Below are 14,665 nucleotides of genomic sequence, written 5' to 3' on the forward strand. Positions count from 1 at the left end.
AAGAGAAAATTACGTGTAGGTACAACACCAAATTTGGCTTCTTAACGACAACTGGGATCTCCGACCAATAACGTGTCGCCAAATCATCTCACGACAGCCTCGGGACGCTCGCGGTACGACCGGCGGTCCACCGGGTACCTCCACGTGTCGGTTCTCACAGCTTCGCCATCGCCCGACGAGCGACGGAGCCTCATCCCCTGGAGCTTCGTGAGGACGTGCCACGTTGCGTCGCCCTCCGCCATGCGGCGGCGGAAGAGCAGCGCCCGCCGCCGCGCCGGGTCCCACAGGTTCTTCTGGATGGCAGACAAGTTTGTCGCCGTCACGTGGTCGAGCGTCGCCTCGAGGCGGCCGACGTCAGCCTCCGCCACCGTCAGCGATATCTCCGGCCACCGCAACGACTCCGGGAATGGCAGCCGAATGCCGTCGGCGACGATGACGGGCACGCAGCCGAGCGCCACCGCCTCCACCAACCGCGGGCTCCACGGCGCCCACCCCAGCGGGCACAGGCAGAACACCGACCGCGCCATTTCCGCCCGGTAGTCCCCCGACCGCTTCCTCTGCAGCCGGAACCTCGGGTTCCCGCTGTACCGCCGCCATATCTCCGTCCTCACCCTCCTGCATCCATCCGACAGTAAGGAATCGTCGCCGATTAATCGATTAAGGACATGACGAGCTCGAACAAACGCCTGCGTTTCTTCGTGTTCTGAGCTCACAATTACTTGCTATAGAAGCGGCCGCTGACGTTCTTGGGATGGACCTCCATCTTGCCGCGGAAGAAGACGAAAATGTCGCGCCTCGCCTTCTCTGGCGCCGGCCACTCATCTTCTATGTCCGGCGGCACGTAGGGAGGAATCAGAACGTGCTCCGCTTGCTGGCACGGATGCGGCGGCCGCACCCCGAACGTCTGCAAAATGATTGACCTCTTCATGAACACCGGTATCCCGTCCGCGATCGCCACATCTTCCTGTAAACACCGTTGAGCTGTTATCCTATACATATATGTGAAACAGAAGAGTGGGAATGGAGAATTAGATTATCACCATGGCGTGGAAGCAGGCGCCGTAGTCGTGCGAGGCGACGAAGACGTGGTCGCGGCCGTGGGAGCGGTTCCAGAAGGGGAGATGGGAGGAGACGAAGTCGACCGCGGAGGACAGAAGGGGGCGGGCGTGGTGGAGGGAGGGGAAGCCGTTGGGGGTGCTGAAGTTGCAGGAGACGTAGACGGGGACGAAGAAGAAGTCGGCCTCGTTGGGGTCGACGGCGCGGCCGGGGTAACCGAGCAGTGCCTCGTGGATCGCCACCTCCGAGGCGAACAGGTGGCTGCCGCACCGCGAGTTCGACAGCCAGTCCTTGTTGTACCGAGAAGGGAGCTCATATACATATATCTTAGGAAGCGCAGCAGACGACGGCTGCGGAGACTGGATGAGAGCTGGAGGATTGGTTTTGGCCGGGAGAAGAGGTTTGAGGTCGAGGGGATGAAACAAGAAAGAGTAGGAGGTGGGAGTGGTGGTGAGGAAGAGGTAGATGAACAGAGCTAACCAGGGGATCCATTTGTAGTATTTCCTGAGATGGAGAGCTTTCAGGGAGAGGTGCTGGTGGCACTGGTGATGGTGGAGTTGGGCTCTTCTGGCCATCAGCTTCATCTGTGGAGAGAGAATTGGATAGGAATAGAGATGGCTTCTCAGGCAACAGGAGCTTAAAAGAGCTCAGGTGAGGAAGAGAGAGACTGCAGATGGGGTGGGGCTTTCAGCGAGGTAGAAGGTGGAGTAGACATGAAGGGTTAATCCATTAAGGTTGCAGGGGGGAAGGTAGCTGACGACCAATCCATGAAAACACCAGGAGGAACAAGTTTCTGTCCATGGTGGCCACATCGACATGGACGATCTCTAGGCGTGATGGCGCCACACCAACCTCGTCTCCATCGCTTTTGCTGAAAAGATTACGTACTGTTCTTTCTCTGATCTCTCCTTTCGGCCTAAGATTATTAGGATTGAAGGAAGAAGCTCGTGAGGTCATGTTCGAGATCTCATGGGGGCATTAAGTTGGTCGTCAGTCCAAGTCACTGCCACAAGGGACGTTCAGTTAGCTTCGGTCCTCACCAGATCACTCACATGACACGTGTTTGCTATACCAACAATGCATCGCGCCGTGGCGGAAGTGTGACAGGTTGGATTAAGAATGTACAGCTCAAGTCAGGTTCGGACAGAGAGTTAATTGGATTTCAGTTGAGATGATAGCCTCATCCGATATATATATATATATATATGGGGCATCGAAACTTGCATAACAAATCAATCCCTTCTGCTCGACGCTGGTTCTTCTTTCCGTGACTTCACCAGCGATGAACGGGCTTCAGAATCTTCCAACGTCTGTAAAATATCCCTCCATTTCTTGCTACCTTTTATCCCTAACCCTTTATTATTGTTTCTTGTACGATCTTGATTGCTACTAGTGGTATTCTTCGTTTCAGATCCTCCGCTTCGCCTTCACCAACCCTCTTCGAGAAGGCCTCCGATCTTGAGTTTGGTGGGTTTGTTTGATTTCTGGATCGTTTCATGGAGTTATTTGGGTTTCAGTCTCTTACCTGCGATTCCTTTGTTTAGGGGGTGACACGAGCTCGTCATCTTCGTCGAAATAGGAGCTCCCTCGGTTCTCGTTTCTATCTGGCGTCTACATTTGATCCAAGCGCGGTACTTCTGAGAATGTGTAGTTTCATATCTGTCATCTTGATCTAAACATTCATTCGGTCAAGATTCGATTTAGGGTTGTCCTGAGGATGCCGATGCTAAAAATCTCCCATCAGTTTCTAGCCAAGTTTGTTTTCGATATGGGCTATCGGTTTTTTTGGCTTCGTTATTTTCTATTGGTATTTTTTGTCTTCTAGTGTCTGGCTTGGGGTCTTTTGTTTGTGGGGGTGACATGAACTCATTGCCATTGTTGTGAGTGGCTTTCTTGGTTATCGCTTTTCCTTGTTGACTTCTGTAATTGATCTAGACGGGGAACTTCTTGAGAAACCCGAGTTGCATATATGCCGCAGATTTGTTTACTCCGCTTCTTCAATTCCCTTTTTCGTTTCGTTTATTGCACTTTTGTGGGTGACCAATGAAACAGTTCTGTTGTCAAGATTTGACATGGAGTGCTAAAACTTGGATCAGTTTGCAAAATCTTGTAAAATGGTCGATATGGCTTTGACGAATTCAGAAGGATCCCCCAAATTAAGGCACTTGGCCCTCATTGATTCTTCATCTTAGTTGATCAATTAATGGTATCTCCTTTGGATTTTTGGGCTCAACTGTTGAAATGTCTTGTTCTTGAATATGAACTTTCTGGTCATTGCTTTTGGATGGTTGTTTGATCATGCCAATTAAGAGGCATTTGAAAACTGAGTCTTCTAATCGTTGGACTAATGGGAATATATGATGCCAAAAATTTAAAGATTTATCGAGGACCAATTAAAAAAGTTTGGAAGGGAACACAGTTATCTTAGTAGCATTAGCGATGATATGGGCTATTAGGTGGAGATAGGTTTCAGCCAGTAACTGGGCATATGGGGCCTTTAATAAGGCAATATTTTGGATTCAATGGGATGTGTTCTATTTCTATTCATTCTACTCTATTACAATAATCTTTCCCCGCAAGACCCTATGGCATGACGAGAGAGTGGTACTCCCACTAGCTATAGCTCACCGAGGGAGTTTGACGACATTTCATTCGGAACTAGAACCCAAGGGCACCATACCAACTCTATTAGCAATTCGACAGGGGGAAAACAAGAGTTATCTAGATTCAAGCAAAGTAGAATAGTGGTGAGGTAGCCTACTGAACTCTACAGTTAGGATTGGGGGCGCTCCGCTTCCTCGACTAGTGGCTCGATAAGTCTTGGATAGCCATGAGATGTCGATAATTTATAGGGTGGGAGGACCCCAACAGACATCGATGCTGATGGTTGCCAGACTATTGAGGATGGTTGAGGCAATGTCATCATCCATAGGGTAAAAGCAAGGTAACAACTTGTATTATATATGCTAATACTTGCATTTGCTAGGTAAGGTTGAAGAACGCATTGACAGGAATGAGTAGATGGCTCGACGATACTCCCGGAGATGAGGATCTAGTACTCACAACGAGATGGATGTATATATGTGGGGAAAATGTGACTATTGCTTTATCTAAGTAAAAGTATCATGGGTCGAAGGCGGAGCCTCACTCGAATGTTCATAGATAGGAATGGTCTACGAAAACTCCTGCTACATCAGATCCTCGTAGCGCTAAAATGTTAGTAGAAAATATCGTTGACATCTTCGTCAGCATAACATGACTCTAATTCGTATGCGAGCAGTCATGTAGAATAGAGCGCGGTCTCTCTAAGCTCGTTACCTACACAAAGATCGAGGTCGGGAGGAGCTTTCCAAACTGATCCCTTTTGATACTTAAAATTAGTATTGTGATATCTCCCCTCTAATTATATATTCCCAATCAGTAGTACTAAACATCTGAGGTAACTTATTTTCCCCGGTGGATGTCATACACGGCAGGAACAGACTTCTCATTCCACCGTACTTCACGTTTCGTTGATCATGTTGAAGAACCCGTGTCGTGTATGGTACATCCGTTCTCACTCCAAATTGATCGGTCCCCAAACAATTGATTGAGCTCATTACCGTTATATGTTCCATGGGCCAACAACCCCTTCGACAACCGGGGTCGGACGTAGTGCGACTTGTGGACATATCGATGAAAGCTACGTTGGATCATGGACTTCCCATTCATATCCTGGTTCAACCATTGCTGGATTGCAGACGATGCTCATGCAGAAAAGCTTTTGAGGGGACAACACGAGCAGAGAGAAGAAGTATAACCCTTATATTGACTGCATCAACCTTCATTTGATACACTTTGGACATGTGTATAAATATGAGTATGACCAAATATATGGACGGACTACAACACCGACAGAGAAAAAGAACACGGCAGCACCCAAACTTGTATCAGTATCGAAAACTATGACACCCACGAACGCCTCAACTACCGACATCATATAGTAGTAGCAGGGCGGCTCCTCCTTGTAGCAGCAGCATACCAACCACAGGGCCCAAACTAGGCTTCAGCACTCCGGCGTGAGAGAACGGTCCCTGCTGGAGTCCTCGCAGTAGTAGTAGACCATGTAGTTGTTCTGCACCCACCGCATCGCCGCGTACTGCTGGGGGCTCAGCCCGTGGCCCGAGGGCGACGACGGCACCGGGCGGCAGCTCGGCGGCGCCGACCCGGTGCACCCCCCCAGCTTGAAGTCGGTGTACTTGGCGACGAAGGGCTGGTAGCGGTAATCCGCCTTGTACTTGCCGTTGTCGGTGGCCCACGACGACGCGTCCCAGATGGAGCCGTACACCCACATGGGCCGGTCGGGGAACGTCGCCTCCACCTTCCTCGCGTATCGCCGTATCGGCACATCGTCCACCAGGAATCTGCATCATATTACGTTGACGTAAGATGTTTTTGTCTATCTGCAGAAAACCGAATTGGTAAGGGAGAAGAGACACTGTCAAGCCCGTTGATTATGGCTTGATCATGGGTCTCCGGTGCAGTCCAGGAGTACATAGATCCATCAGGTCTACTGCTTGCGCGTACCGCCCCACAGTTGCTACAGCACTGATGTGACCATCAGTGCCCCCACTCGGTTGGCACTGTTCGAAAAGGATAGTTTCCGAAGTACTCACATTATCTCGTCGGGGTCCCAAAGAATGGCGTAATGGTGGAAGCTGGCGGTGGGATCGAACCAGAGGTGGAACCGCATCTCCCTGCCGATGATCCTGCCATCGCCGCTCCCCCTGACGTACACGTTCGTCTGCAGTATGTATGGCCTGCCCTCTATGTTCCCCAAGAACTCGATGTCCACCTCGTCGTGGAACCCAGGGTAAGCTTGATTGTTGGAGAGCTACACATGATGATGACGGGCAATTAGCACAAGCGTGCAGAGGTGGAAAGAATTGGCGGACGCACTCTTAGCAGGGACTCACATAGAATGCCGTGTTCACTCCGGCGGTGTAGCCGCTTTGGAGCTTGATCGAAGCACCGAAGTAGCCGTTTCGGTAAGAGTTCTTCGACTTGAATCCACTCCCTGCGTTCGTATGAGTTCGACGAGGTCAGAGATGCAGGGAAGGAAGTCCAAACCTGGAGAGCGAGAACAACGGACCTGAGCTGGTGTCGAGCCAAATGGTCGTAGAATACTGATCCGGGGAGATCGTCTGATGCTGAGGCCCCCAGAGATTGCTGTAGCCTTCGTAGAATCTGATAGGACTCACCGAAGAACTCGGATGGTATCCTGGCGAGGGCTGCGCATCAGCGGTGCGCAAAACGAGGAAGACAAGCAAGGGAATGAGGCAAGCCATGCAGGCGGAAGAGAGGAAACTGAGAGGCTGCAGGCTGATGCAATGATGGGTTTGGAAGGCTGCCATATTTATAGCGGTGGTGGGTTAAGCCATGGAGTGAGATTTTGGTGAGCACAACATGCATTTTCTTCCTCAGATCATGCCGTGATTTCCATATGCCAACAATTGGGTGACGGATCACAAAGTGAGTTGTGTCAGCTGACACTGGCGTTCTTGACGTTGTCGAGCGGCTAAAGGAGTCAGCATAGCGCGTCACTATCTGCTGCTGTAGGGATTAGGCCACACCGCCATTAAGCACGAAGACCACAATGGGTTCGGAGTTTGGAGGTTTGGCGCTTTCCGTGGTTTAGGGGGATGACGGAGGCCCCACCGGGGTTGCGTACTCCGGTTATTGTGCCAAACATCAAGCCACCTCCGTTGCTGAAGCATCCAAAATCAAAGAAAAGAAAGAAAGAAGAAGAAGAAGAAGAAGACCCAATCGAGCCAATTAGAAATCTCTGTTCCAAATGAACTATCAACTCTTTTCTTATCATCCAATTGCATTATATTCATGATCTAATTAGAAAGACCGCCCAAAGTCTCCACTGCCCAATCCAACTCTCCTCAAATCCATGTTATGGCATTTTAATTGGTCAGTTCTCTTTGACTTCGCCTAGCTTTGATGTCAACCCCATTGTGGAAGCCTAGCAATCATCTCCTATTCTTCCGTACTTCTCCTAACCTACTTTGTCGGTTGCTTACAACATCAACGAAAGATTTTTAATTTGTGGGATGATAACTCTGATTCTTATGAGCTAATCACCCAAATGACATACAAATCGAGTGATATCCTAATTTAACTACTAGAATTACTCATCCCAATTGATATCCTAAATCGAACTACCTTCCATTAGTGATGAATTGACCATGAATTTTTTGCAATATAATGTCATGTGATTAACCAGTTGGTAGTAACATAAGTTGACCAAAATGAATATGACTTGATTACTAGCAAATTACTATTCATAGCACATGACAAGTTGAGCAAATCACATTGTATTAGCAAGTCTCTAAAGAACAAGCGGAGGGAAGCCCAGCATCTCACATGCACAGCCACCATGGCCACAGTGCTTATCCAAACCCACGTCATGATAGCAGCCAAAGAAATAGAATACCACATAATGCAGGGGACATCTCACCTGCTTCGAACAAATAGTTCGCTTCGCCATGTGTGGTTACACTCGCATGTCTCTCGAAGAGGCTAATAGGACACATGAATTGACCCCATTTAAATCAAAAGGACAAGACAATTTTGATGTTGATCGTTTAAATGCATCCCACACCGTATTCTTATTGCACTTTGCTATTTTGATTATCGATCGATGAGATGTTGCATCGCCATCCCACCTAGCGAGATGATCCACAAAACCAATTTTGTCACGTTTCGATTTGATGAGATGATCTAACATCGAACCAAATTATTGATTTTGTTTGAACTTTCACCTTCGTCTAAGTTTACAATTATAGACTCCTTCCTTCGCTTATAGGTGTCATGTCATTCTCAAGAAATTTAATTCGTAAATGAACTTGATACATATGAGTTCGAGCTTAGTGTTGACTCCGTACTATGGGATCGTATGCGGATAGTAGGTCTTCACTTATTAATTAAAACTAGAAACCCTTAACTATATATATATAATATACATACATTTTACAATCAAATAGGGAACAATTCCATGTGAGGGGACCAAACAAAATGGGTGGTGATCGCTAAATGCCAAGTCGATGATGATGATGAGATTGAATGATTGGGCGGCTTCCATGTCCAACTTGGAGGCTGAGACCAATCAAAATGTTTGGCTAGGAAAAGACCAACGGACTTCTTTTATTTGCTTTGATTCTTTCTTGTGTTAGCCAAACAAACAAATGGATAAAGATGTCGGCCGGAGAAGGTAACATGTATGTTGATGCTCATTGGTCGACGATTGGATTTCGTGAGGGTTTTCGCAAGCATTAATTGGCTATGCAAGATATGAAGGACATCGTTTCATAGGTTGACTAACGTGGCCGAGGTCCACAATTACATGTAAATGCTTAGTTTTAACTTTAAGTTAGAGAAAAAAAAAAGGTTTTGTTTTTTTTGATGTTTGTGATTTAATTTGAGTGCAAATTTAGGTGTATTTTTTTTAAAAGGATTTAAGATTTGGGTGGCGGTTGGTGGTTGTAGCCATCAACTGTCATCCTCTTGTGTTCTACCTAACTCTTTACGAATGTCAAATACTCGAGTTTTATACGTGACTTTGTAGACTTTGAAATGATTGAAGTAGTTGGGGATAACCCCACTTGGATATGTATCCTAATTTATGTTGCTGCTTTTATTGACATTTATACGAATTGGAATGCGATGTTATAAGAAACATGAATACCTATTTTATCAACCACATCTTTTTTTTTTTTTTTTTTTTGTTGAGAGAGTATCTATCTTGTAATCACACATATTCATGTCGGTACCTCTTATCTCTACACCCTTATCTCATATTCATGTCAATATCATTTTATATCCACACTCTCATCTCAATTCACAAGAAATGGAAACGATCCACCGAACAAGATTATTCAAACATCAGACATCAAAAAAATTAAGTTAGCCAACCCTTCTGGTTATTGAGTGCATAGTGAATATAACATCACTTTAAATACTAGTTAAAGACTTAATCTAACTCTACATAATATATGAAGTTAAGACCCTCTTATATATTTTTGGGCCTCTTTTTATACCACCAAATGGGATTATATATATATATATATATATATATATATATATATATATATATATATACCACTGCAGCGCACGTTAAATATTCCCAATTTTCTAATTCGCAATTAATTGGGACCGTGAGATTGCGTCTCGTTCGCCACGTGGCATCCGTCCACGAGTTAGGATCCAAGAGGCGGGGCCCAATCAGACCTCCAATCCCCAACGAAGTCCCAAGAGTAGTTGCTTTCCCGGTTCCTTACCCGCTACGCTTCGATCGAGGAGGAATCGAGGGTATGTATGGCTGCGTTCCGCCCTCAAACCCTAAATTCCTTCCCTTGATTTTTGCATCTCAACCATTTTCTCGATCGTCGAATCGATGCTGATGCTATTTCTAATCCCAACAGGCAAACCCATCTGTGTTTGTTTCTGTTGCCTGCGGCCCCTTTTTGTTCTCTTGTAGTCTGCTAATTTGATTTGATCGTTCTTTGGCCCTTTCCGTCGGTTGAGTCGATCGTGCATTTATTAATTCGGGTGATTCTGGGGCCAGATTCGTCTCCGTCGGCCGCGTCCCATTCCGCTAGAAATAATTCGGTCTTTGGTCGTGCTCGATTACTTAATTTTTATTCCCCTCTTTTGCTTGTCGTGGGAATGGAAAGACTTGGCGCTGTGTATTTTAGTTAGGAGTAGCCAGATTTGACCGCACGTTTATTGGATGTTTGCTCAGATCGGGGGAAGGGAGAGTTTGATGTCGAAAGGACTTGTATATGGTTTCTGTGTTCTTTCCTTTTCTGTGTAGTTACAGCGTTGAGCGTTAAAATTCCTGAAGAAGAGCATGCGTGTAGAGTAATTTTTACCTCTGCAAATTGCAACGACGGATAATTTTATTAGGGGTTGATGTTATTTGCACGTTTAGTTGCTCGCTCATGGATGAGAGTAGCATGCAGTTTGGTATTTTTCAAGACTTGAATTATGTTTGAAATTAACACAGGTCATTTTTGCCTATACATGCCAAAAATATTGTTCCTACTGAGACAGAAAGGCCTAGAGTAGTCCTTAGTGAGAAGATAGGTGATCCAAATAAACTGAAACACAGAATCGATCTGCAACCTTATGGCTTGTTGTTCAAGTAGGAAGTATCAACAGTTGTGTTTCAATGAACATGGGTCGTTTTGCGTATTCATGCCAAAAATATTGTCACCTCCAGGGCAATAAGACCTCATAAGAAGTAAGGTGATCCAAAGAAACCGAAACAGAACTGAGCAACAACCTTATGGCTTTTTGTTCAAGAAGGAAGTTTCAACAGTTATGTTTCAATGAGCATTGGTCATTTTGCTTATTCATTTTGCTTATTCATGCCAATAAGGCCTCAAGCAGTCCTCAATAAGAAGGAAGGTGGTCCATAGAAACCAAAACAGAACTGAGCAACACCCATGTGGCTTGTTGTTCGAGTAGGAAGTTTCAATTGAAGAAGAGCAAGAAATGTTCTGAGACCTAACCATGAGAGGATCTAAATTTAGTCCAGCAATAGCTTTTGATAAGAATCAAGTATCAGTAAAAGTTCCCTTAAGTAACAAGGCTCTTTGTGGCATTATATTTGGATCAACACTATGGCATGTGCTCATGAATAGTTAAGGAACTATAACTTTTGAAGTTCAAACTGCCCAATTTATTTTTAATTTGTATTTTGAATCCAATCCAAAAGTAAACCACATTATTCATTCAGACATTTTATAATTAAACTGGATTTCCGTCCAGTCTATTTTCTTTAATAATATATCCACCTTGTTCAACCTCCTTGAGTTAGAATTACAGCATTGATGGTTTATCTACCCATGCAAAGCAGGACAAGGATTCCTAATCTTCCTGATTCTCATTGATATTGGAGTTTTAGGAAAATGTGATTTGAATAATGTTTGCTTTCTGATGATTTGTATTGGTTGGAACTGATTTTTTTTTTTATTCTCTGTGATATGTTTTTGTTAGATAGTCCAAATGCATATGTCTTTACTGTTTTTACATGACACTGATGAATTCTCAGATTTTACAGAATGAAGAATCTGATGACATATATTAATTGGAAGTGTGAAAGCTATCTGGTTCTGCCTCGCAGAGCCTGTTAGATGGATAAACTTAAGGAAGCAACTGTCTCATAGAATACATGGGGTAGGTGACATTTAAGCTGCAAAAAAAGAACCAGATTTATTTAGTTGAATCTATTCTTCTTTAGCATTTCAGTCATCCCAGTTGTTAATGTTGCGGTTTGGATTTAGTGCACTCATGTATCCGGTATTGTATTCAACGGGAGCACCTCTCATATTTTTATCTTGAACAGAGCAGTTGTTGTGTTGGAGGTCTAGCCAAACCTCAATCTTTACCAGAAAGAACGCCGATGGCATCTAAGAAGATAAATATTGGTCATTTTTCAGCACACAAAGAAAGCCAATGGTCTTCAAGTCCAGAGGCAATGGAGAACAATATTAGCATATCTCATTCCCTTGAGACAAATTTCTCTTTAGCACCTAATGCTGCCAATGAGATCATGATGTTGCCAGAGGAAAATCATAACAACTTATTTACTAATCAAGGTTGGTCCCTCTTATTATTTTGTTGATATTTAACATGCCATTATCTCTAGTCACTAAACATTTGCTTTATTTGTATTTCATATTTGGCATTAAGGTACTCTTCTACTTAAAGTTGCAATAGCTTAATGTTACTTATATTTTGTGTTCAGAGATTTGTGTGATACTTATGTGACTTTGTACTTAAGGAAAAAAGTTTATAAGACAGTCGTAAGATGTGAACATAGGAACTTAGGAAACAACACATTCAAAAAGTTGGTATCATGTGTATTTTAATGTTGAGATAGATGTTTGGGATTATTAAAAAAATGAAGAAATGTTTTCATCTATGTGCAAGTTAGGTAGCTTTAATTATGGATTTACTGAAGGACTTTTTAAGATGAGTTGGGCAGGCTAACAAGAAATCTATAAATATTCCAATTAGATAAGTTCTGACTGGTGGTGCCCAGAGAGATAAGAGGATAATCTGGAAAAAAATTATCAAAAATAATGCAAGATTTGTCGAATGTTGGATAGCTAGAGACATTGCTCTTAACAGAGTTCAATTGCCAGCAAAGACATATAGCTGACCTCAAAGAGTTTAGAAGTAATATTTGTCTTTGCTTTTAGATGCATCGCCCTGGAGGATAATTTGTAGTGCTTTTGGTTCTTCCAATGCTCTCTTTTTGTTTCTTTTTATTCTTATGTTGCATGAATTTTGGATTACATTAGAAATTGTGATTCTTCATCATCTGATTAAATTGCTTGTCTACATCCTAGAAGAAATACTTGATGAGTTTGTTAATCTGGAATTTTGTTAAGTTGGTTATTAAACTATGAATATACAAATTCTTGATTATCATGTACCGAATGTTGACGACAACAAATATATAATAATAAATATGGAAAGTATTCTTTGTCATTATATGTTGGTTAGTTTTATCTATAGGTTTTAAGCAATAATCATGTAAAAGTAGAATCCTTTCATTCTATACCTTCTGTAGAAAGTTAGCATATACCACAATTATTTCGCTGTATTTTTCTGCCTTGTGCCTATGGCCCTTTAATAACTTGCATACTTACCGGCCAGTTGCTAAAAACATTTGGAATTTCGGTTGATTACCTTATGCATACTGAAATTTTCACTAAAGATTCTTAGTGTCACTGCCTGACTTTTAAGTAGCTGCTATAGCTTGGAATGAGATGCGAAGAGAATGGGTTGGAGATCAGTCTAAGAGATCCCATATGGCTCCGAGAGAACCCACAATAAGGTTAGCTTGAGTTTCTACTTTCTTGTTGCTCTATAAATGTCAATATCTGAATAATGATAATTGTAAGTTTTCCAGTAGTTTTTAGTAGTTTATAGCCATTTGCTAGGCCGCAACATCTGCCTCTTTTCTTCCTTGTTTTTTTATTATAGAGATTTATTATTATAATTTTGCGTATTATCTTTTTCTGTGCATATGCATGATCATACATCTATATGGTCACCCTGTTATCCTTTTTTTTTCCCCCATTTTCAAGGTAATTATTGTCACCATTGCTATATCAACAAGGTCGCCTATCACCCTACAAGAATTCTCCAACACCATCATGTTTGTATAATTTTTCATGTATTTTCCTTTACACCAAACAATATCTTTGAAGATTTGCAGAATGTTAGACCCTTCTTGCTTTATTTGAGCCGGGTGGATACCCGTGGACCAGAAAATTTAATGAATCTTACTGAACTAACAATGTTGTGTCACGGACTTTCTTTTGTTGTTTCTTTGGCTGCTTAAATGTTTGATGTTTCCTTGCAGCTGGAGCACCACATATGAGGATTTAGTCTCAACCACTCAACCTTTTCCGCAACCCATCCCATTGTCGGTAGGTAGTGTTTCACCATTCCGATTTCTAGATTTTCAAAGTCTACATAATTGCATATTCTTCCAGCTAATAATTTCCTGGCTGAACTTATTCAGGAGATGGTGGATTTTTTAGTTGATGTCTGGCATGAAGAAGGCCTTTATGATTAGAGACTGTCATCATCATATCAACATTGGATCATCCCAGTTCGATCTTCTTGTGTGTAGATTTCCAAGGATGGTTGTTGTCCTTGAACCGTGCAAATCAAATACAGATGTTCAGCTCCGATGATGTGGATTGTAAGTCCATCTGAAAGTTTATACAGCATAATTGTTATTTTTTGTGTCAGGAGGGTTACTTTTTTGCATTCATCTGATCCTCGGCATGTTTTTGTCGTGATGTTATCGGTCATGTTTAATGTTAATCTGCAAGTTGTGATCAGCATTCACTATCATAGCTGCTATTTCTACAGCAAGCCATAATTGTTTGTCATGCTTCACAGCGCTAATCCTTGTTTAACTATAAATATAACTTTTAAAGTTGCTCAAGAGATGAATGCAAAAAAATAACTTTTCACACGTGCATTAAAACTATGTCACACTATCTCATGATTCCTTTGTATCCCCAACTGGGTGTTAAAATTGTAAATAAAAAATATATACGGATCATTCAAGCATCATAAATTAAAACTGAATAACACCTTTTCACAAGCGAATGATGCTAGTAAACAGGTCTAAGATATTTGATTTTAAACATAGAGGTTTGGTACCAAATATAATCATAAAAATCATGATTATGTTATTATTATGCGAAGAATTTTAATGTCACAAATCAAAATCAAATAACGATAGATCAAATTTATGATGCATACTGAGAACCTTTATTTGATCTATAAGCACACTATCGTTGATTCCAAAAGCCATAATAGTATCAATCTATAAAAAGACCTAGACTCGTATTTTTTTTTTTTTAATCGGATTAGAGATTAGGAGAGATTGAGAATTGAAATGTAATCCGAATGACTAGTGTCCAGTCCGATCTTTATCCTTTTATAGAGAGGATCTCTAATAATAATTAAAAAAAATTCCTATTAAAGTCATTACTAAGTAATTCTATTATAATTGAACTTTTTTTAT

At 42.7% G+C, this 14,665-nt stretch overlaps 3 protein-coding genes and 1 long non-coding RNA gene across 16 annotated transcripts; 2 read left to right on the top strand and 2 right to left on the bottom strand.

Moving 5' to 3' along the window:
* LOC135652874 (probable glucuronosyltransferase Os03g0107900) lies at window positions 1-1,802 on the bottom strand. The gene is made up of 3 exons (XM_065174177.1): window positions 1,041-1,802; window positions 720-964; window positions 1-615 (listed from the first exon to the last, which is right to left on the bottom strand). Exons 1-3 carry the CDS (start codon window positions 1,638-1,640, stop codon window positions 84-86), a joined length of 1,377 nt encoding a protein of 458 aa, XP_065030249.1. The 5' UTR covers window positions 1,641-1,802; the 3' UTR covers window positions 1-83.
* A 334-nt stretch (window positions 1,803-2,136) lies between these two features.
* On the top strand, window positions 2,137-3,026 carry LOC108951756 (uncharacterized). The gene is made up of 3 exons (XR_010502236.1): window positions 2,137-2,364; window positions 2,468-2,523; window positions 2,601-3,026. It is a non-coding gene; the product is annotated as an uncharacterized LOC108951756 (long non-coding RNA).
* Window positions 3,027-4,838: 1,812 nt separating this feature from the next.
* LOC135653416 (probable xyloglucan endotransglucosylase/hydrolase protein 32) lies at window positions 4,839-6,436 on the bottom strand. The gene is made up of 4 exons (XM_065175375.1): window positions 6,188-6,436; window positions 6,012-6,112; window positions 5,712-5,929; window positions 4,839-5,459 (listed from the first exon to the last, which is right to left on the bottom strand). The coding sequence occupies exons 1-4, from the start codon at window positions 6,381-6,383 to the stop codon at window positions 5,102-5,104; spliced, it is 873 nt and encodes a 290-aa protein (XP_065031447.1). The 5' UTR covers window positions 6,384-6,436; the 3' UTR covers window positions 4,839-5,101.
* A 2,899-nt stretch (window positions 6,437-9,335) lies between these two features.
* On the top strand, window positions 9,336-14,004 carry LOC103970185 (uncharacterized). Of its 13 annotated transcripts, none has more exons than XM_065172944.1 (6): window positions 9,336-9,411; window positions 11,168-11,283; window positions 11,458-11,705; window positions 12,862-12,952; window positions 13,484-13,550; window positions 13,646-13,903. In XM_065172944.1, exons 2-6 carry the CDS (start codon window positions 11,279-11,281, stop codon window positions 13,697-13,699), a joined length of 465 nt encoding a protein of 154 aa, XP_065029016.1. In that variant the 5' UTR covers window positions 9,336-9,411; window positions 11,168-11,278; the 3' UTR covers window positions 13,700-13,903. The 13 variants fall into 13 exon arrangements, with proteins under 13 accessions (XP_065029016.1, XP_065029022.1, XP_065029019.1 ...); XM_065172950.1 differs by having other exon boundaries at window positions 9,342-9,411; window positions 11,453-11,705; XM_065172947.1 differs by having other exon boundaries at window positions 9,405-9,524; window positions 12,865-12,952; window positions 13,646-14,004.
* Window positions 14,005-14,665: the final 661 nt, after the last annotated feature.

The sequence above is a fragment of the Musa acuminata genome, chromosome BXJ3-11 (assembly GCF_036884655.1).
Source record: "Musa acuminata AAA Group cultivar baxijiao chromosome BXJ3-11, Cavendish_Baxijiao_AAA, whole genome shotgun sequence".
Taxonomy (NCBI): domain Eukaryota; kingdom Viridiplantae; phylum Streptophyta; class Magnoliopsida; order Zingiberales; family Musaceae; genus Musa; species Musa acuminata.

Excerpts from the sequence above, each read along its gene's own strand:
- LOC135652874 (XM_065174177.1), bottom strand. The coding sequence starts at position 1,640 with ATGAAGCTGATGGCCAGAAGAGCCCAACTCCACCATCACCAGTGCCAC. Across the intron at positions 965-1,040 it reads GCGCCTGCTTCCACGCCATG|GAAGATGTGGCGATCGCGGA; the intron begins GTGATAATCTAA and ends CGGTGTTTACAG. Across the intron at positions 616-719 it reads AGCGGCCGCTTCTATAGCAA|GAGGGTGAGGACGGAGATAT; the intron begins GTAATTGTGAGC and ends GGATGGATGCAG.
- LOC135653416 (XM_065175375.1), bottom strand. The coding sequence starts at position 6,383 with ATGGCTTGCCTCATTCCCTTGCTTGTCTTCCTCGTTTTGCGCACCGCT. Across the intron at positions 6,113-6,187 it reads TTGGCTCGACACCAGCTCAG|GGAGTGGATTCAAGTCGAAG; the intron begins GTCCGTTGTTCT and ends ATACGAACGCAG. Across the intron at positions 5,460-5,711 it reads TGGGACCCCGACGAGATAAT|ATTCCTGGTGGACGATGTGC; the intron begins GTGAGTACTTCG and ends AATATGATGCAG.
- LOC103970185 (XM_065172944.1), top strand. Across the intron at positions 11,706-12,861 it reads CAACTTATTTACTAATCAAG|TAGCTGCTATAGCTTGGAAT; the intron begins GTTGGTCCCTCT and ends CTGACTTTTAAG. Across the intron at positions 12,953-13,483 it reads CCGAGAGAACCCACAATAAG|CTGGAGCACCACATATGAGG; the intron begins GTTAGCTTGAGT and ends GTTTCCTTGCAG.